We start from the raw sequence: 22,433 nt of genomic DNA, 5'->3' as shown, positions 1-22,433 counted from the left end.
TTCCTTAACAAAGTTAAGAACAGTTGGATCTTTAGGATCTGAGTCCACAGTGAACAGAATCATGGTGAAGTCATTGACCCGAGAGCTGAATGTGTTCTGGATGAAGAAAGATGAAAAACATTAACTCACCGAAATCCACCAATTTTAATGACAAGAAAAAGTCTGACAGCCACTCCTACGGGGTTAGTCATATTAGAAGATCTGACTCTTAAGGTGGCATGAACAGAGTTTTCTCTGAATAAGTCTATAAGAACAGTGTTGGAAGTGAAAACGTATGTTGTGCCTACTGCTTAAAACAATACTTCATATGTTTTTGTGATCTGAGCTTGCAGACACTACAGAACATTACTTTTCAGATTGGAAATAGTACACCATCTTACTGGAACCGGCAGCAGTCACACCATAAAGGTTTTGGTTTATAATGGAGCACTGTAACAAAAAAATAATTTCCCCCTGGGATCAATAAAGTATTCTGATTTAATCTGAACTTCTAGTTTATTTTCTTTGTACCTTTTCTACTACAGTTGAGCTGTCAGTGTTTTTAGAAGATGTGTCAGAATCTACCGCAGGTTCTTTTAGTTTTTTTGTTGACGTTTATAATATAACACAATAGGATAATCAGACTTTAACAATACAAGTTCAGCTGTATCTGTCCCTCAACACTTAGAGAATATATTTCTCTTTCTTTATTTTTGGTAGAATCTACTCACCTGAAATAGTAAGCATGTCTTTGTACCTCCACACGCAGAGAGGACGGTACTTCTGAGATCACAATCACACAGTTGATCATAGAGAAGGAAGGAAGCGTGTCAGGAAAAAACATGGAACCTGATTGGATAGCATAACTGTGTACCCAGAGCCCTGCCCCCCTCAAAAAACTCCAGAGAAAAAGCAGGCTCAGACCTTTAGTTAGTGAGTGATTAAATTGGGTTAAATTAAACTGCTGACTGAGAAACAAAAGTAGTCACGTTAAACCAATCATATGACCAATTTAAAATGACATAGCAACCCTGACTCTCCATTTTTTGTTGAAAGTGGGGACTTCAAAGTATATACCAGTTTTTAAATTGTGTTCAAAATATATGCAATGGGTTTTTTTCCCCCCCTGAATACTACATTGCTAAGGACAGCAATAACAAGCACTCTCTGGTTGTGACCGAAAAGAAAAGAAAAAACAGCCCTTTCCTGTTGCTGGCAAAACGTACCATGACGACCAATCAAAAAAATGATATGGCAACATGACATTTGGTTGTTTAGGAAGAGGGGGAAGTTTTAGGAGTGATGGCAGTGAGTGAGAGAGACAGAGAGAGAGACAGAGACCAAATTTTGAGATGTGAGAAATTTGTGACGTTTAGTATGTTTGGAGTGTGTAGTGGATAGTTTTGTTGTGTGTGTCAGAACAGTGAGGCGACTGCTGAATGTCAGCCATTTATGTCCACTGTGAGTGATCATCTTTGAACACAGACGGCGGTTTACGACACCAACTGTCTGCCATCTATAATCCAGTTTTGAGATCCTTTCCAGACACCTTAACGCCCACTCACATCCTGGGCCATCTGACCTCAGGAAATCACATGATAGGGTGGGGCCAGGTTTCACAATGAGCTCACCTGAAACCCTGGCTGATTGGGACCCACACCTGTTTTCACACCTTGGCTCATGTGATTAGGTAGAGGATCATCAGGGGGTCCGTGACCCTCTCGGTGGGACACTCCCACAGAGCTTAAATCTGGGACTCGCCACCATTTGACCTTAGAACTGAAGAAGCTTCTCAGATGAGAGGTGAAACATCTTCAAGCAACTTAAAGAAGTCCAGACGCTTTTCTTTCCAAGTGTCACGGCGGTGGAACGGACTTAGGCGCAGACTGAGAAAGCACGGTTCAGTTCTTTATTAATCACACTGGTGCGCTATATACACGTGAAGGGGGGGAAACACCAGGGTCCCGGGGGTCAACAGGTTGGGGAAACACACATCTTTGTACTCACTCCGCTCCTCGTCCAAACAATCTCCACACAAGCAGCTCACTTTCACTCACGGGGTCAAGGGGTCACAAAGAGGGCAGATCCAGAGAAACCTATTTACAGAGACGAGGATTAATCCAAGGCAAGCACGGGAACAACAGAATCGCTATAGAGCCGGGCAATACTAACGAGAGTTACTCAATATTCCAGCGATGAGTAGCTCAGAGCCCCCGCCTCAAGAAGAGTCAGAGATCAAATTGCAAATCACCGGTGATCAGCTGCAGGCGCGTAGGCCAAGGGCGGGAGTCCAATCTGAGCTCCGCCCAGGCAGACAGACAAGAGAGAGAGAGAGAGCAAAAAAACAAGCATTCGTGGCCACACTGGGACGGCGTTCCATAGTAGGCCCGGGGAGGCACAGGGACCATGACACCAAGCTCCTTAGACTCCCATGCACAAGGCGACCGCGAAAACGGCAGACAAATAAACGTCACCACATCGATGCTGTTCACAAGACGGAAAGATATATGGAGCCCCAGAAGTGACAAAATGAATGAATTATTTATTTATTTTAAATTTTATTTAATTAATTACACATTAATTCAATCTATATTTAATTAATTAATAATTGACACAATTACTTATTTATTTCACATTTTAATTAATTGACATGTTTAATTAATGATTTAATGGTGTATTTATTGAATTCATTTTTCGGAGTCCTGAGCCTGCGGCTGTAATTAAGTGTTAGACTTCATGGTTTGTAAAAAAAAAAAAGAAAGAAAAAAAAAGAAGAAGTTTTCATATAATTAGTTTAAATCCGCTTCATGAATGTAAAGGAACAAAACATATTTTGTAATACAGATAGAAAAACAGAGGAAAGAAAAATAAAAGCGTCACAGTTTCCTAATCATTAATGATAACCTCATCTACATGAATAAAATGAGCCAACTTAACTATTCATAAATCATCAGTTTTTTAGTCTCCTCGTGTCAGTGTGTGTTTCCAGTTACAGAGGCTTGTTACAGGATCGCGCAGGTTTTAGGAAAGTCTTCAGCTGCTGGTTGTAAAGGAACAGCTCCGCTGTATTTCTTTATGAATTCACTGAATTCTTCAGCTTTCCTTCTCGCTTCCTCTTCATATTTCCTCTTAATGTCTTCCATCTCTCTCTTGTACTTTACCTCTAATTCTTTTTTCTCTTTTCTGTATAGTTTTTTCCTCATTTTATATTTTCTCCTCTCCTGTTTATACTCTTCTTGAAGCTTTTTATGTCTCCTTTCCTCCTCTTGACGTCTCTGTTCATTTTCTTCGTGTCGTTTTTCCCACCACTCCTTTCTTTCCCTCTCCCAGGATTCGCGTTTTTCTTCCATTTCTTTTCTAATTTGTTCCAGTTTCTGATCAGTTGCCGGCCTGTTCGTTGATGACCGGATTCGTTCCTTCAAAGCTTCCCGTTCTTGTTCCCATTTCTTTTGTTGATGTTTTTCCTCCTCTTTCTTTTTCCTCTCCTCTTCTTCTCTCATTTCATTTTCTTTCTTTCTCTGTGGATCATCTTTTTTAATCTTCCCCTTCATTTCACGAAGTTGTTTTTCTGTTAATTCTGTGTCATTTACAGTTTCTGTCTTTATTTCTTCTTCATGTTTTCTTTCAAGCTCCTGCATTTCTCTCTTCATCGCTTCTTCGTTCTCTTTCAGGATCGTCTCCTGTTGTTTCTGTATCGCTGCTTCAGCCTCCTGCAGCATCTCATTGGTGAAGCAGCTGCCTCCATTTTCTTTCACCATGGTGTCAATCTTTGTTATCAGCTCACTGATTTGTGTTTGGCTTTCTTTATCATAGTTATTGAACACATGGTATCTTCCTCCACAGTTTGAGATCAGATTCTTAAAATAATCATCACATCCCTTTTCAATGTACTCTTCAATGGACTGCTCTTCATGTTCCAGTGTATCTCCTCCTGTGAAGAGAAAGATGGTGAACTTCTCAGAATCTTTTCCAAAGAATTTCTTGATCAGCTCTAATGTCTCCTTCTCCTCTGGTGTGAATCTGCCAATCTGCATCACCAAAAGGAAGACATGTGGTCCTGGAGCCAGGAGACTGATGCATTTCACCAACTCCTTATGAACTTCATCATGAGACAAAGTTGAGTCAAACAGTCCAGGAGTGTCGACCACAGCAACAGGACGACCGTCCACTTCACCGTATGCTTTCTGACAGCATTTGGTGAGTGACATCTGGATTGCTTTGGCTTCAAAGGCCTTTCTTCCTAGAATGACATTTCCTGTAGAGCTCTTTCCACTGCCCGTCTTCCCAATCAGCACAATCCTGAGAGGATCTCTGCTCTGTTTATCCTCATCTACAAAATAACAACAGCTGGATTTAGAAGCTAGTTTTAAAGAAGAAAGAAAAAAACAGAACATTATAATATAAGTAAATCATTATATATGGCATAAACAGATATTTAGTCTAAGTGTACTTACAGGATTTAAGTTCAGCTTTTAGTGCTTTATTCTCCTTCTGCGCAGTTATAATTTGAGCTATTGTGGCATGTCCAAAAGTTTCTTTTGTATAGCAGCTTGATTTATCTTTACGCAGTCTCATCTTTTCTGCAGTCTCCAACAATTCTGGGATCTTGTCTTTGTCCTTCATGTTGAGAACAAAATACCGTCCCCCACAGTTCTCACAGAGCTCCTGGATGTCCTTGTTTTCTTTTAGAAAGTTAAGAACAGCTGGATCAGTAAAATCTGACAGGACAGTGAACAGAATCATGGTGAAGTCATTGACTCGAGAGCTGAATGTGTTCTGGAAGGTCTTCAACTCTTCCTTGTCTTCATCGGTGAGGTGACCTGCAGGTAGGACCAGGATGAAGGCATGGACACCCTCAGGATCACAGAGGGAGATACACCTGAGTGATTCCTCCATCACTGCCTCCTGAGGTTTTCCATACAAGGCAGGCAGCTCCACCAGGGAAACCCAACGTCCACACACCTCTCCCTGATGTTTAACACACTCTGATGAGTTGGAGACTGAATGAAGCTCAGTCTGACCTAAAATGGCCTTGGCTGCTGACGTCTTCCCTGCTCCTCTCCTCCCACACAGAACCAGGTTTAAAGACGGTTCTCGTTTTTGCCGGGGAGGTTCACTGGATTCATTTATCATCTTTTGAATCTTCTTCATTAATGATCTACAGTTATCTTCGTACATGTTGTAGCGTCTTCCTCCACATTCTCTAAGGAGTTCATTTACAGATTTGCTATTTTCATCCCTGTTGGTTATGACGGCAATAAAGTGTTTAAAGGAATCTTCACCAAACAAACTCAAGATGAACTTCAGAGTTTTTCTGTTCTCCTCAGTGAAATCAGAAGGTTTCACTAACAGCAGCAGAACGTTTGGTCCAGGAGGACAGAGACTCACACAGCTCTTCACTTCTCGTCTTATTTTCTCCTCAGACAGACCGAACATGTCGGGAGTTTTCACCACTCTTAATGATTTTCCTCTCCACTCTCCACAGGAGGCCACACATTGCATTTTTAGGGATTGTTTTTGGTATTGAAAACTTTCACAACCAGTAATGATGTTACCAAGTTTGGTCTTCTTGTCCTCACTTTTCCCCAACAACACAATCCTGAACACAGACACTGTGACAGAACAGAGAGAAAGAAAAGTAAAACACATGCATGGGAGGCTGACGTCATCTGTGTTTTCATACTTTGGTTAAAATGTGATTATTTAATTATTTGTGATATAAATTGTGTTCATATACAGCTGAATATAAAAATTATATTTCCTCGATCTGGAAAAGTGGATATGGAGGATGGTGTGGTGGATTTTTCTGAGAAACTGGTGGCACAACAGATTCAAACTGAACAGGTTTAAGATTTAAATGTCTCCTAACAGCTGTTCCTCAGCAGAACAACCTTCAACTCAGGCTTAGAAACACAGCTAAACACATATTAAATATATTCAGGCATTTCAGTTTCCTATAGTGTATCAACTAAATAGCACAACCTCTAGAACAGGGGTGTCAAACTCAATTGCACAGGGGGCCAAAACTCAAGGCACACTTTAGGTCGCGGGCCAAACAAGATAAACATTTATTGAACACACTAAAACAATGTTTTTTAAACATAAATATGAATAAAAACAGACAGGAATATTATTCCAGATTAAATAAACTTAAAAAAATAAACTTTAACTTTAAATATTTTGCTCTTTATAAAACTATATCCTGTCAAAATTATGCAAGTTAGAAATATGAACATGCTGCCAAAAACCCCAGAAAAAATAAATGAAAGCATATACAAGGTTGGAGCCGCATGTAGACGGAGCTGGGCATTGCTTCAGAAATGGAACTAATAAACTGTGCGGGCCATTCAGTGTCGTACTTTCCCTTGAGTGTATCATTACACTGCAGCTCCATCTGAATCTGCACAGGTGCAGTTCAGCAAAGTCCGCTGACTTGGTTCAACATTACTTGGCAACAGGGAAAGTGAGGCAGGTTGCACTGGTGCATTTGTGACAGCTTCACTTGAAATGCCTTCACCGCATCATACATGCCATGTCCATGAACTGACAGATTTCCTTGCTGAGCTCAAAAACTCGATTGAGAATTTTTATCCCAACTCAGCCAACGGAACTCTGTATGATGTGGAATGTCGGCAAACTCTGAATCTATTTCCCACATAAAAGACTGAAATTGACGGTGATTTAAACTTTTAGCTCAGATAAAATTTACGGTTTGCGTTACGGTGATCATTACATGCTCCATTTTTAGGACTTTACCACACAGCCTTTCCTGGTGTATGATGCAGTGATATGCTGTTAACTCACCGGTACAGTTCTCCTCCTGCATCTTTACTCGCATCCTGCTGACTAGTCCGCTTTTTTCACCGCACAACACCGCCGCTCCATCTGTTGTAAGTCCAACAAGTTTGTCCCAGGGCAGTTTCATGTCGGTTACACTTTGACATACATTTTAAAAAATGTCTTTTCCTGTCGTTGTCCTGTGCATCGATTTAATATTCAATATTTCCTCTCCATGGATGAAGATGGCCAGCTGTGCAATGTCCATCATGCCTATACTTTCATCCACAGCAAGAGAGTATGCAAGAAAGTTTTTGCTTCTTTCACACAACTGTGTTCTTAAATCAGTGGCCATCTCACAAACCCGATCAGCAATCGTATTTCTCCTCAGGCTCACATTTGCCAAAATCTGCGTTTTGTCTGGACACGACGTCGCACAGCTTCATCATGCAGCTCTTCAGAGTGGTACCGGGCTGATTTGGCTTTCTCCTCTGCTACAATAAAATTTGCTTTCACAACAGCTTCACTTTGAGATTTTGCTCTGGTGAAACACGTCTGCTGAAATGTCAGATTCTTCTTTAGACTTCTACTTTCTGTAGTTTCTGCTCTGCATTTAGGTTTTTCAGCTTATCCTGACGTTTTGTCTCGTAGTGCCGTCTTGAATTAAAATCCTTAATTACAGCCACATTAGCTCCACTAATAAGACACACGGGTTTACCGGCAATGTCTGTAAACATATATTCAGTCACCCACTGGCGCTGAAAGGCTCTGCTTTCAGAATCAACTTTTCTCTCCACCATTGTGAGCGGCTAGCTTCGCAATAACAGAAGTTTGACTTGATTGATGCGGGAATGTTCCCAGTTAGCCTAGCGTTCAGCAAGGAGGCTGCAGCGCTGCATTATGGGATCTGTAGTTTGTATATTATTAGCGCCTCACATCGCCGGGCCATGCATAACAATAATAATACATCTATATAAAATGATCTCGCGGGCCAGATATAAATGTACGCCGGGCCGGATGTGGCCCGCGGGCCTTGACTTTGACACATGTGCTCTAGAATAACAGTTTGACTCACACTCTGGTGGAATGAAATCAAAGCTACTGCTGCGTCCCCGGGGAGGATGAGTATCTGAGAAGATAAAGATGAACAAATTTAAACAGCATTAACTGGCATATTTACATGTAATCTGAACATTGCTGGTCTTTAGGCACAGCCTACTACTTTTCTTGCAATTCTCAAAACAGCACAGAACAAAAACAGTTTCTAAACACTGACACAGAGTATGCAGGGAATTTGTATAATAAGTTATTGAATAATATTTATCAAACATGCAGTACACACTATCCAGTTCAGTCCACATTTTCAGTGTCGGAGTTTACGCTTCTTTCCAAAACCTGAGAATTTGTCTGATACAAGCCTCTAAAGCAGCCATCAGTACTCCCATTACAGACTTATTCAGCTACAGTAGGACCCAAGGAGACACAGTTCCCACTTAATAACAACCCGAGGTTTCTCTTCAGCACTGTAGCCAGGCTGAAAAAAAGTCAGAGCAATGTTGAGTCAACCATCCCTTTAACGTTAACTAGTAATGACTTCATGAACTTCTTCACAAATAAAATTTTAAGCATTAGAGAAAAAAATTACTTATAATATACCACAGGCCTTCAAGCTGGCTGTAGTTAAACCTTTACTCAAAAAGCATCTCTAGACCCAGCTGTCTTAGCTAATTATAGGCCAATCTCCAACCTTCCTTTCATATCAAACATCCTTGAAAGAGTAGTTGTCAAACAGCTAACAGATCATCTGCAGAGGAATGGCTTATTTGAAGAGTTTCAGTCAGGTTTCAGAGCTCATCACAGCACAGAAACAGCTTTAGTGAAGGTTACAAATGATCTTCTTATGGCCTCTGACAGTGGACTCATCTCTGTGCTTGTCCTGCTAGACCTCAGTGCAGCGTTCGATACTGTTGACCATAATATCCTATTAGCGCAATTAGAGCACGCTGTAGGTATTACAGGTACTGCACTGCAGTGGTTTGTATCATATCTATCTAATAGACTCCAGTTTGTTCATGTAAATGGAGAGTCCTCTTCACACACTGAGGTTAATTATGGAGTTCCACAGGGTTCAGTGCTAGGACCAATTCTGTTTACATTATACATGCTTCCCCGAAGCAGCATCATTAGAAGACATAGCATACATTTACACTGCTATGCAGATGACACCCAGCTCTATCTCTCCATGAAGCCAGGTAACACACACCAATGAGTTAAACTGCAGGAATGTCTTAAAGACATAAAGACCTGGATGGCCGCTAACTTTCTGCTTCTTAATTCAGATAAAACTGAGGTTATTGTACTCAGCCCTGAAAATCTTAGAAATATGGTATCTAACCAGATTCTTACTCTGGATGGCATTACCTTGGCCTCCAGTAACACTGTGAGGAACCTTGGAGTCATTTTTGACCAGGACATGTCCTTCAACGCACATATTAAACAAATATGTAAGACTGCTTTCTTCTATTTGTGCAACATCTCTAAAATTAGAAATATCCTGTCTCAGAGTGATGCTGAAAAACTAGTTCATGCATTTATTACTTCCAGGCTGGACTACTGTAATTCTTTATTATCAGGATGTCCTAAAAACTCCCTGAAAAGCCTTCAGTTAATCCAAAATGTCTTGGTCATTGTGTCCTTGGGCAAGACACTTCACCCGTTGCCTACTGGTGGTGGTCAGAGGGCCAGTGTCCGGCAGCCTCGCCTCTGTCAGTGCGCCCCAGGGCAGCTGTGGCTACAATGTAGCTTGCCTTCACCAGTGTGTGAATGTGTGTGTGAATGGGTGGATGACTGGATGTGTAAAGCGCTTTGGGGTCCTTAGGGACTAGTAAAGCGCTATACAAATACAGGCCATTTACCATTTAGTTTCACAAGTATCATTTTATGTTTCGTGATTTAAGCAGTTTTGTAAAAAGAAAAAACCTTCACATTTTAACAATTTTGACTCTACATTAGGCCTACATTTTTGGAGTACTCTTCCTAAAGTCAGTAAGGTTTTGATTTAAAAAAAAAAATTCATGTTTTGACAAATGTGAAAAAGGTTTTGATTGTTGGAGTGTCATTTGCACAGGTGAGTCTGTGATATAAAAAATGCCTTGACTGTTTTCGAGAACTGCATTAAGATTTGTGACCATGACATTCCTGCTATGAGAACTGCACCGAAGCAGTCAAGAAAAAACAAATTCGGTGATGCAGTAGCTCACCTGGCTCATGTTGCAGTTCACAGGATATTGTAATGCGTGAAATATAGAAAGTAAATCTCCAAAAGTTGAATCTGTTCATCTGGACGTAGCGTTTTGTGGGAGAAACGTTTCATCATCATCCAAGTGACTTCTTCAGTCTCAGCTGACTGCAGGTTTCAATCTTATAAACAGGATATTTGCATAATGACTGAAACCAGCCCACTGAAGGAACAATGGGCTGGGAGGTCAGTTCCTTAATCATAATTATGCAAATTCTCATGACCATTGATCAACAACCACTGACCAAAACCCACTGACCAAAACCCACTGATCAATGGCCATGAGTACCATTCACAGAGAGTTGGGGAATGGCTGCAATCACAGCATTGTAAGATGGTGACAGATGTACCCTTAGGCCCCCTCCTCGATTCAGAGATGGTCTTTCCCTTTTCACGTAAATGGCCTCCTTGACTCCGCCCTCAAACCAGCGTTCCTCCCTGTCCAGGATGTGTACATCCTCATCATTGAAAGAGTGTCCACTGGCCTGTAGGTGTAAATAGACTGCAGAGTCCTGGCCTGACGAGGTAGCTCTTCTGTGTTGTGCCATCCGCTCCTGGCACTTAACAGCGTACACTATGTTACTCTGTTTGTGTCGGGGGACCCGATCCTTGGGGTGGACCAGTTTTTGGCGCAGCGTGTTTTGGGGTTTAAAAGCCACAGAAACCCGGTGTTTAGAAAAAATGCGTCTCAACTGTTCCGATACTCCTGACACATACGGGATCACTACAGGTTTTCGCTTGGGCAGCGGTTGTCCTTCTCTCCTGGATCAGCTGAAGCTTTCTTTAGGTGCCTTTCCAGCTTTGACAAAAGTCCAGCTGGGATAACCACATTTACTCAGGGCCTTCTTGATGTGCTGTTCTTCTGCCTCCCTGGCCGCTGTGTCAGTGGGGATGGTGTTCGCTCTGTGTTGTAGCGTCCTGATGACACCCAGTTTGTGCTCCAGTGGATGATGAGAGTCAAACCTTAGATACTGATCCGTATGTGTAGGTTTACGGTACACGTCAGCTTTTAGATGTCCCCCATTACTGATGGAAATCTCACAGTCTAAGAAGGCTAACCTGCCACTTTTCATATCCTCCCTGGTGAATTTGATGTGTCGGTCCACCAAGTTAATGTGATCCGTGAAATGTAGTACGTCCTGAGATTTGATTTTCACCCAGGTGTCATCCACATATCTGAACCAATGGCTTGGTGGTGTTCCAGGGTAGGATAGCAAAGCCCTCTTTTCCACTTCTTCCATGTACAAATTGGCCACGATGGGTGAAACTGGGGAGCCCATGGCACACCCATGTTTCTGCCTGTAGAACTGACCCTTGTATGTGAAGTAGGTGGAATGAAGACACAGTTCAAACACACTTGGTCGATGCTGAGAGCGGTCCTGTTGCTGAGGTTGGTGTCATCCTGTAATCTCTTACGGACTACGTCCAACGCTTCTGTGACTGGGATGCAAGTGAAGAGAGATGTAACGTCATACGAGACCATGGTTTCATCTGCCTCCATAATGACATCTCTTTGATCAGGGCTTTGAAATGTACTGTTTATAAGGTTTGGGGAAACCTGCAGTCAGCTGAGACTGAAGAAGTCACTTGGATGAGTGACGAAACGTTTCTCCCACAAAATGCTACGTCCAGATGAACAGAATCAACTTTTGGAGATTTGCTTATCTGGATGATTGAGCATGCATCAAGACATAGAAAGTGATACATTTCCAGACTTCTCTAAATGTGAAGTTATGGCAAAAACAAAAAAAAATTTAATTGTGAAGTTATATATTTAGTAAACACAGGCCACAAAAATACTCTCTATGCTAATTATATCAACAGTGTGAAGAGACAGGATTTTATTCAGAGTAATAGAATTTGCTCACCAGATGCTGCAGTTGCCATAGTGTCACTCAACTGGAAACATCAGAGACACTACAGGCAGAAGATACAGAAGTCTCATTGCCTTGAAATATTCACTATTTGAAATAACATCCACTTATGGCCATTTAGGTAACATAACATGTTATATTATCTATAGGCATTTACATATAAATTGCACATATGCATGCATATGAATCTCATTTTGACTGTGGTTGTCTTGGCTGAAATTTAGTTTTAGATTTGTTAAATCTAAAACAAATATCTAAGTTTACTTTTCTGAATGCTCCAATCCGGTTTCCATGATGTCTTTGAAAAGTTGCAGATTTCTTTTTTAAATATTAAAAACTAAAATAAAAATAAATAAATAAAAAAAAACTATGTTATTCCTGATCTGTCCTCTGGGTGTCTCACTATCCTATTAAAAGTATCAAGCTCGTTGAAGCTATAGAAACACATGCAGCTTGAAAGTCAAGTGCATGGTGCTTTTCATGGAAACCTTTTATAAACATCTTCATCAAAAAGGAGAAAAGTGAACGAGTGTTGAGTATTTAAACAAAAATGGACCAGTTCCTATTTATTCTCAGAGGTAAATGGGAAGCCTGTGTGTTTGGTGTGTTCACAGAACAGAAAAAATATAATATTAAGCAGCACTATAAGATTTATCATAGTACAAGACAATACAATATAACAAAAGAACAGCTGAGAACAGAGAAGATAAACGAGTTGCTGGTAGGTTTGAGGAAACAACAATCACTTTTTACTCATAGCTGAGAGATCTGTGAAGCAGCAGTGAAAGCTATTTACTCGATTGTTAGCGAAACAGCATCAGGTTCAAAGCCGTGCTTTGATGGTGAGTTTGAAGATGTGCTTGCTGTGTAGAACTTGGGTGCTCCGACAAGCCACAGGCTTTTGCAAACATCAGCCTGTGGCAGATAGGATTTCAGATCTTGCTGAAGATTTGGTCATCAAATTAAGCACAAAGTCATTAGTTGCATTTTCAGTTGCGATTGATGAGCACACAGATATTACAGATGTTGCTTAACTTGCCATATTCATTCGTGATGTTGACGAGACACTGACTGTCACAGAGGAATTCATTGAGTTGGTGCCTATGACATTTATAACTGTCTTAACTGGACAAGGTCGGGGTGGACTGGGCCCGTGCTATCTCTTACCATACTACCCCAAAATGACAGGCTTGTTGCATTTTTGGAACTAATTCCCTTTGTGAGCAAGCCTTTTCTGTAATGAACAGCAACAAAACAAATATGTGTTCCAGGCTCACACAAAAACACCTAAATGAAATTCTGAAACTGGCAACTGCACAGGATTTGACTCCTAATGTCACGGGCTGTTGTGTCAGACCGTGTGTGAGGACCCAGGCGTGGGCACAGACGAAACTGAGTTTAAACGAAAGGCTAGCCTTTATTATGGCTGATGTCATTGAGTTTAAACAAGGCAAAAGCACAGTGGCGAAACAAACTATAACTAAACTGGGAAACCAATACTGAGATACAAGTATAAAAACAAGTATGAAAACTATGACTATGAATACAAAGACTAAGACTGTGACAACTATGACCGTGAAGACAGACTGAATGAAACACAAAGACTAAATACCCACAGGGATGATTAAGGGAAGTGACCACACATGGAAGCTTACACGCATGAACCTAATAACAGGACAGGGGAAGTGAAACCAAATACAATGAACAAAGAACACTGGACTCTTTCAAAATAAAACAGGAAACATGGAGACGTAGACAAGACACAAGGGGAACCTGATAAACCATGAACTAAACTGCAAACTAGGCCTGACCAAATAACTAGATAACTGAAAAGAAACTGGAATACAGATGGAATAAAAAAGTAACATGAAACACTGGGTCGCATGACCCAGGACCATGACACCTAATACTACTAAAAAGTTTCCAGGTTTCAGGAGCAGTGAGTACTGTTTCAGTGTATTCTTCCCCCAATCAGAAGATTTAGTAAATATGTGTGTCAGCCTTTTTAAAATTCTTTACAAATTGTTTGTAAAGCACAAATAACCAAAGTTGTTCGTACATTTCACTTTAATTGTTATGGCATGATGATGACAGTTATTGAGTTAATAAATAAATGAACTTTTTCATTTTCAAAATACTGTAAACTATGAACATTTTGTGGAATTGAAGCTCTACTGGGATCTATAAATTGTATGTAATGCCAGTAGACTGAGTAAAACCTGAGGTATCGTAAAAACTGCACATTTTTCTGAAGATATGCTGTTTGATAACTGGTTTGCAAAAGCACAGTGAAATTTCTTTACATCAAAGCAAAAGAAAAGTCTAGAGGCACTGGTTTTCATATGGTCCTTATGGTTTCAGTATTCAGGCCGTCTTGATCTCAGATTAGCCTGTATGCGGCCCGAAAGTTAAAATTATTTTGACACCCCTGGTTTAGAGTCTGAATTCATAAATCAGTGAAAATCAGCTACAACATGTTTATGTTGAAAAGCTAATTTTGGAGTAAATAATTAAATGATCTTGCAACACAGAATAGTTTTTCCTCCAGTAATTAGAGCATTTAATTTCCCTGATATTCATGCTATTTTTATGCTATTAATGCTATTTTTTACTATTATTATTTGACATCCATTTGACATCCATAGAAAAGGTGAGCTACAGTTAAACCATTCAGTGTTTATCAGTTCATGTTGAGCTGTAGATTAACTGTGGGAAAGAAATTCTGTCAATATCGATAATGTCACTGCTGGAAACAGCAAGTACTAAAGCAGGCAAAGACAAAGCCAACACTCAAAAAAACATAAACATAGAAAAGTGTAAAACTAAATTCCAGTTGTCCAAACAGCGAGTCATTGTTCCATAAAGCCAACCTTTAACCTGCAGTTCACTTTTTTTTATTGTGATACTGATGTATCGTATAAAAACTGTCAGTTATCGTCAATTATTTACTCATAATATAACCAGAGATCCACACGATCTAGATTTAAAATCCTTTAGTAATTTAAGTATGATACAAGGTTCAGTGCTTAAATCCAAGGTGCTGTGGTAGAGGCCCCTAGAAGAAGGGGAAGTTTTTTTTTTCATTTTACCACAAAGATTTCAACATATTCTGTGGGCACATCAAAGTCAGCAGCTACAAGTAGAGAAACTGTGGTTACATGTAATTTGTATCACTTGGTCCTGATCACAATACATCTTTATAAATACTTTAGACTTTGGAACAGTGAAATTATTGATCATATCAAACTGATTCATTAGTAGGTTATTAGCAAGACTCTGTAGAACTTGACTGCATGCTGAGGTGGGAACCTCTAATCCTACTCAAGTAAATTTAAATAAATGTAAGTGTTTGGAAAAAAGTACTTCCAAAAGTACTTTTATTGCACCATGTTCATTCAGTCATGTGCTGCTGTAACATGAATCAAATGGCTGTATTGCCACCTCAGCATGCAGTCAAGTTCTATAGAGTCTTGCTAATGACCTACTGATGTTATTCAGGTGTGCTGCAGCAGGGACACATGGAAAAGTTTAGGACACCGGCCATCGAGGACTGGAGTTTGACCCCATGCACTAGAGGATTGAAGAGTTGAAGCTTTCAGAATAATATAACATAATCATAGTTTAAAAGTGCAAATATGTAGCACAATAATCATAATAAAACTTTCCCTTATAAACCTACAAATCCGCTTCTTTTGTGTTAGACTTTGTGGTTTTGTCCTTACAACTGAGCAATATTTACTGTTATATATTATGAAAATATTTGAAACACCGCTGATAGCACAAACACAGAATTATGTAAGCGAACAAAATCATCAAAAACTTAACATTAAAGAAGGGATCATAACTGTAGTGTCATTCTGACACAGTCATTTTTCTTTCAGTGCATTTTTGGTTGAGTCTGCCTACCTGACATTGGGCGACGGTGGCTCAGGGGGTTGGGAAGCGCATCTGTAACTGGAAGGTCGCTGGTTCAATCCCCGGGCTCTCTGTCCTGGTCGTTGTGTCCTTGGGCAAGACACTTCAGCTACTGGTGTTGGCCAGAGGGGCCGATGGCGCGATGTGGCAGCCTCGCTTCTGTCAGTCTGCCCCAGGGCAGCTGTGGCTACAACTGTAGCTGCCTCCACCAGTGTGTGAATGTGAGAGTGAATGAATAGTGGATTTGTAAAGCGCTATATAAATGCAATCCATTATTATTATTATTACCTCGCCAGGTTACCTCCACACTCAGAAGGAAAGTTCAGACTTCACAGGGATCACTGACTCACTGAGAACAAAGTTCATGCATGTAAAAAAAAGAAGGTGTGTCAGGAGAAAGTAAAGAACCTGATTGGACAAAATAACCAGGTCACTTCACATGGACACAGTCACTTCCCTCAGGTATGTGGAAGGTGTAAACCTTAGATGACCTTTTTTATTATGAAAACATGAACAGTTTAGCCTGTGGCCCTTAAATCATCACAAGATCATCACATATGAGATACAAAATCATATACTTCAAGTTGTCTGCATGTACACACCTTCTCAATGAAATTTTGCCTAAAATAGAAAAAAAAATGAATATTGTCCAACTTCTGAGAAGTGTAGTCCTTTGGTAATTAATTAATTATTTAAGTCTCTATTTCAAAGAATCACCCAATGGTCATTCAGAGTGGACATGGCACAGTGGACATACTAGAAGGCCTCCTCTTTAACACCACCCATCTTCTTGGTCAAAAATGCTCCACCTATCTGCACTGTGAACGACCATCCTTGAACAGAGGGGGTGGCTTACAATACCAACTATCTGCCACCTACAATCCAGTTTTGAGATCCTTCCCAGACCCCTAAACCCCCACTTACATCTTGCGTCAAGTGACCTCAATAGGTCATATGATGGGGTGAGGGAAGGTCTCACAATGGTTTCACCCAAAACCTCTGCTGATAATGACCCGAACCTTTCTTCACACCTTGGCTCATGTGATGAGGCACAATAGTGGGTCTATGACCTTCTTAAGGGACAATTCCCAGTGGGATTTAAATACATGGAATTCTTCACCATTTGGTTTTAGAACTGAAGAAAACTCTCAAATGAGAAGTGAAACATTTTCAAGAAACCTAAAGAAGTCCAGTCGCCTTGTTTCCAAGCTCCTTAGACATACGTAGTCTACATAGAAATTATTACTACTTTTTTCCCCTCACAATGCCTACACTCTGCTGTGTGGTTTGGTGCAGCAATCATCAATGATGGAAAGAATCTTTTTTTAATCACTTTCCTGTTGTTTCAAAAGAATACGAAAAGAACCCAATTAACAGATTAACGGGGATCAGATAAATAGTATAACAATTATAAGTTACTTAAAATTTTAAAACCAATCATTTTTTACATTTTTATTTTCATTATCGCTTTCTACTTTTTTCTTTCTCATCTTCTTCATCTAGTTGACAGAGAAGCATCAACTACTCTCACCTTCTCATCTTCATCTCATCCTCTTCCTCCTCACCTTAAGCCTCACTTCTGAACTGAAGTTAGGGTTCTAACATAATAAATCCTACATGAACATATTTAATTTAATCTTGATATTATTGCAAATAGTCATGATCAGCAAATCAGACATGCTGAGAAGAGATGGCTAAACAACAACAAAAAAGAAAACATTTTGCCAGGTAAGATTAGATGCTAGCATCCCAAACATTTAAACTTCTTTTCCTCTGATCAACAGTTTGATTACATTCTAACATATCAACAGTTTATTTGCTAAGTGCGAGTCCACCAACCTTAGATCCACTTCAAAAAAAGTTTCAGTAACAGCTGCGAATAGCAGGACCAGGAGCTAACAGCAGCTAACAGAGGCAAAAACAGCAGCGCTTACTGATGGAAAATTACAGATATCCTTAACAACTCACCTCCAAAAAGTTGATTCTGTTCATCTGGACGTAGCGTTTTGTGGGAGAAACGTTTCGTCACTCATCCAAGTGACTTCTTCAGTCTCAGCTGACTGCAGGTTTCCCCAATCTTATAAACAGTACATTTGCATAATGACTGAAACCAGCCCACTGAAGGAACAATGGGCTGGGAGGTCAGTTCCTTCATCTTAATTATGAAAATTCTCATGACCATTGATCAACAACCACTGATCAAAGACCACTGATCAATGTCCATGAGTACCATTCACAGAGAGTTGGGGAATGGCTGCAATCACAGCATTGTAAGATGGTGACAGATGTACCCTTAGGCCCCCTCCTCCATTCAGAGATGGTCTTTCCCTTTTCACGTAAATGGCCTCCTTGACTCCGCCCTCAAACCAGCGTTCCTCTCTGTCCAGGATGTGTACATCCTCATCATTGAAAGAGTGTCCACTGGCCTGTAGGTGTAAATATTCACCTCAATATACTTTTTGGAGATTTACTTTCCTGGATGATTGAGAATGCATCAAGACTTAACAACTCACCTGTATCACTGTCATTAATTACAAATGAGCTACGTTAACTTCTGACTCAAGCTGTTGGGGAATTGTGTATGTTGCCCCCCTGGTGTGACAGGTACCTGGGAGGGGTGCGATCCTAGATCCCGCGGCTGTGTATTGAAATAAAGAGGCACAGATCATGAACTTGAACTGCAGGATTTATTCTGCAGATTTGCCTCTCAGGGGGGTTTACGCTCCTCCTGAGCGCTATGCGCCACCTAGTGGTATTTTTAAGGAATGCCATGGAAGATGTAAAGTGTAATGGGAAAATACTGAATCAACAGTTAAAGATATAACCAAGACCAAAAATATAACTGGGGAGTTCCCTTTTTTTCTTGTATGAAGGCATGAACTGAACTAACATCCCCATAAGTCTTTTTATCTCTTAACTTTTTAACTATTGGTTTAATCCAGATTTATCAGGCACACATTTCAACTTAAACACATATGTAAACCTTTTACACTCTCCGCATTTTTTTCATGTTAAGGGATGCGGTTGTTCCCAGATTTATTCCCTGTTTGATACGCCTGGGCAAAGCGTGTGCAAAGCAAAGTGGACGACAAGAACAAGAATGTACTCATAGCCCTGACTTTGCTCTAGGTGTAGGTAGTCAATACAAAGCAACTCAAGAGGACTGCTGGTGGTTATATGTTCCATAGGAGCTTTTTGGGGAAGATTAGGACGTTTCTGTTTAATACAGACACACCTTTTGTTTACATAGTCCTCTATGTCATCCTGCATGTTGGGCCAATAAAACCGTTCACGGGCAAGGTGTGTTACATTATCGGCGCCAACATGACCCATGTCATTATGAAGTGTTTTTAGCACCAGGGGCTTTAGCTTTTCAGGAAGCACAAGTTGTTGATGCTGACGATTCAGTCGATATAGTATTGCTTTCTCCACCACTAGCTTCTTCCATTCATAAAGCAGTCTTTTTGTTTGTTTGCTCATTTTTCTCTTATCTCTTTCATAAGGAGTCCAGTTTCCGAGCTTTAGAGAAACCTCTTTATGGGTGGATCATCCTGCTGTGCCGCCTGAATATCTGCAGATGTAATATTGGAAATACTCAGGTGGCACAGTGTCTGCATTTCCCCTATTCACCTGTAAAGCTGCTGCCTCAGGCACCTCATCTTCCTGCCTTGCTTTGCTTCCTTGCCATGCTGCGGACACAACCTCTGATGACATAGTCTCTGTGTGATCTGCAATTCTGTCTTGGAGTTTTACTGGGTACCTTGACAGTGTGTCTGCATCTATATTCAGCTTCCCTGGTCTGTATTTGATGTCAAAGTGGAAGTCAGCTAGTTCACCAACCCACCTATGCCCAACGGCGTTTAGTCTGGCAGTGCTCAGAATGTATGTCAAGGGGTTGTTATCAGTGTAGACTGTGAATGTCGGAGCATAATACAAGTAGTCTCGAAACTTATCACAGATGGCCCACTTGAATGCCAAGAACTCAAGCTTACCAGAGTGAAGGTGATAGTTTCTCTCAGCCGATGTTAGTGTTCTTGAGCCATATCCGATGACACGCAACTTGTTTTCCTGACGCTGGTACAGCACTGCACCTAACCCTTCACCTGATGCGTCTGTGTGTAGAATGAATGGAAAGTTGAAGTTTGGGTATGCTAGGGTGGGTGGAGTCGTCAGCACATCCAAAACTTTAGCCAAAACACCCTGGTGCTCTGCTGCCCATATTATGGGTGTTTTTGATGGCAGCTGTCCTTTTTCTTCCTTCTTAGCTCCCCATATGGAAAATATATATATAAATCTTATAAAGTTTGTATCTGTCTTGTGTGAAACTTGTATGAAAAGCATACAAGAGTGAAAACAGATATAAGATCCCTTGAAAAATTATATAATGAAACTTGTATGTTTTGGATACTTACTAAAACAATATATGAAAGTAATGAGAAAGTGGCCACTTTCATGAGTAAATCTTGTAAGCCTTATATGATTTACTCATGAAAGTGGCCACTTTCATGAGTAAATCATATAAGTTTTTACTATTTCTTTTCCATCTGCTTTTGTTTCCATTTGTCTCATGTTGATTGTTGTTTTTACCTTTGTCAGCATTGCTAGGTTTCTGGGGAAGTTCAAACAGCAGCTTGGCCAACCGGGAAAAGTCTTGAATGAAGGAGCGATAGTACCCCAGGAATCCCAGCAAGGACTTAACATCTCCAACAGTGTGAGGCACTTTATCTTTGTAGGTCATCTTCCACCTCATCCTTGATGGTGTCTACAAGCTTGTACAACACCTCTGTCTTAGCTAGGGATGGGTATCGAAACCCGGTTCTTGTTGAGAACCGGTTCCCACTGTTTCAATTCCTTGGAATTGTTTGCCATTTTTGCAAACGATTCCCTTATCGATTCCAGTCGCCCCGAATGATGTCACCATGTTGCGGAGCGTCATTTACCTGGCAGGAAACATGGCGGCTCAAACGCTCAAAAGTTTGGTTATACTTTATGAGAACGGATGACAACAGGGCAACTTGCACTACTTGCAAAGTAGATATTTCATTTAAGGGAGGAAACACTACGAATATGCAAAAGCATTTGCTCACAAAACACGCGATGACCTTAAATGAATGTCGTGTTTTTAATTCCGCTCTGGACTCGTGAATCTCAACCCAGCAGCAGCGGTAACATTTGCACGTCCTCTCCCGTTAATGCGGCAGGTAAATAATCAACTAACAGTGCATATTATGTTAGCGCGATCTGCCTTATTACAAAACCTGCCATTACTGTGCATTTAGGTGACCATGATGAGAGACACAGACCGAGTCTGGCTGGCTCAGATGCTGGCAGTTTTCGCTGCAGTCTACCGTTAGCGTCTCCTTTCAGGCCAGGATAGACGAACGTCACCGAGCAGTGACTAAGTTTGTGGTCAAAGCCTTGCACCCATTTGCCACAGCAGATGCCCGATTTTCAGTAAGTGAATGTGTTTAATTGTAGGCAGGGACATTACTGGATATTCTTGTGTAATTGCTACAGAATAATTTATGTTATACTTTGTTATTGCTACAGAAGAATATTTATTTTATTATTTTACATTTACAATTTTTTTCCCCGGGGACCCTGTGACACTTCATTGAAGAGCCGTAGGCTGTGGATCTCTTAAGATCTCACTGTTGGGTTTGTAAGGCCTTGTTACTCCTAAATTTCTATCTTGTTCAAAGAGAAGATATAAAACAAAGTTCTAAGCTAATCGACCTTAGTGTTCTCCTTTTTTAAAAATAAGAATCGATAAGAGAATCGATAAAGAATCGAATCGTTAAACAGAATCGAAAACGGAATCGGAATCGTGAAAATCTTATCAATACCCATCCCTACTCTTAGCAGCGTTAATAAGCTCATGAAGCTTTCTCTGTATTCCTTGTCGCAGCTCCTGCAAAGCCGCCATTCTGGTACCTCAGATGGAGCAGGCGTAGCACGTTGGTCCAGGACGTTAGTCTTAGTTTATGATTTATGATTAGCTGCCGTCAACAGGAGGCACTAATCCCGGACGAGCCCCCACGATTGTTGCCCCCCTGGTGTGACAGGTACCTGGGAGGGGTGCAATCCTAGATCCCGTGACTGTGTATTGAAATAAAGAGGCACAGATCATGAACTTGTTTACGATTCAACTGCAGGATTTATTCTGCAGATTTGCCTCCCAGGGGGGTTTACGCTCCTCCTGAGCGCTATGCGCCACCTAGTGGTATTTTTAAGGAATGCCATGGAAGATGTAAAGTGTAATGGGAAAATACTGAATCAACAGTTAAAGATATAATCAAGACCAAAAATATAACTGTATTTGTTGATGAGTGCTGACCTTTTATAAAGCAAGTTTGGTCAGGATTAATTAAGAGGGGGGTTATTTTCTCTAATCTCTTTGAGAGAGTTTTGCAGATTATTTTAAGGTCTACATTTATAAGGGATATTGGACGATAGCTTGTGGGAAATAAAGGGTCTTTGCCTGGTTTTAGCAGGAGACTAATGTTGGCAGAATTCATATTTGTCAGGATTCCTGGGTCATTGACCCAGTATTTTCAGTTCATGTCCACTTCCTGTTTTGTGTTAGCGTT

The 22,433-nt window shown here is 40.6% G+C and overlaps 1 protein-coding gene across 1 annotated transcript; it reads right to left on the bottom strand.

Moving 5' to 3' along the window:
* Positions 1 to 2,981: 2,981 nt before the first annotated feature.
* LOC134638034 (GTPase IMAP family member 8-like) lies at positions 2,982 to 20,581 on the bottom strand. The gene is made up of 3 exons (XM_063488667.1): positions 20,431 to 20,581; positions 4,434 to 5,591; positions 2,982 to 4,309 (listed from the first exon to the last, which is right to left on the bottom strand). The coding sequence occupies exons 1-3, from the start codon at positions 20,579 to 20,581 to the stop codon at positions 2,982 to 2,984; spliced, it is 2,637 nt and encodes an 878-aa protein (XP_063344737.1).
* Between the last annotated feature and the right edge of the window lie 1,852 nt (positions 20,582 to 22,433).

Source organism: Pelmatolapia mariae, linkage group LG2 (assembly GCF_036321145.2).
Source record: "Pelmatolapia mariae isolate MD_Pm_ZW linkage group LG2, Pm_UMD_F_2, whole genome shotgun sequence".
Lineage (NCBI taxonomy): Eukaryota > Metazoa > Chordata > Actinopteri > Cichliformes > Cichlidae > Pelmatolapia > Pelmatolapia mariae.
Note: the sequence above shows the minus strand (reverse complement) of the source record. Positions and strands in the feature narration are given on the sequence as shown.

Excerpts from the sequence above, each read along its gene's own strand:
- LOC134638034 (XM_063488667.1), bottom strand. The coding sequence starts at position 20,581 with ATGACCTACAAAGATAAAGTGCCTCACACTGTTGGAGATGTTAAGTCC. Across the intron at positions 5,592-20,430 it reads ACCTAGCAATGCTGACAAAG|TGTCTGTGTTCAGGATTGTG; the intron begins GTAAAAACAACA and ends GTTCTGTCACAG. Across the intron at positions 4,310-4,433 it reads AAAAGCTGAACTTAAATCCT|ATGAGGATAAACAGAGCAGA; the intron begins GTAAGTACACTT and ends GTTATTTTGTAG.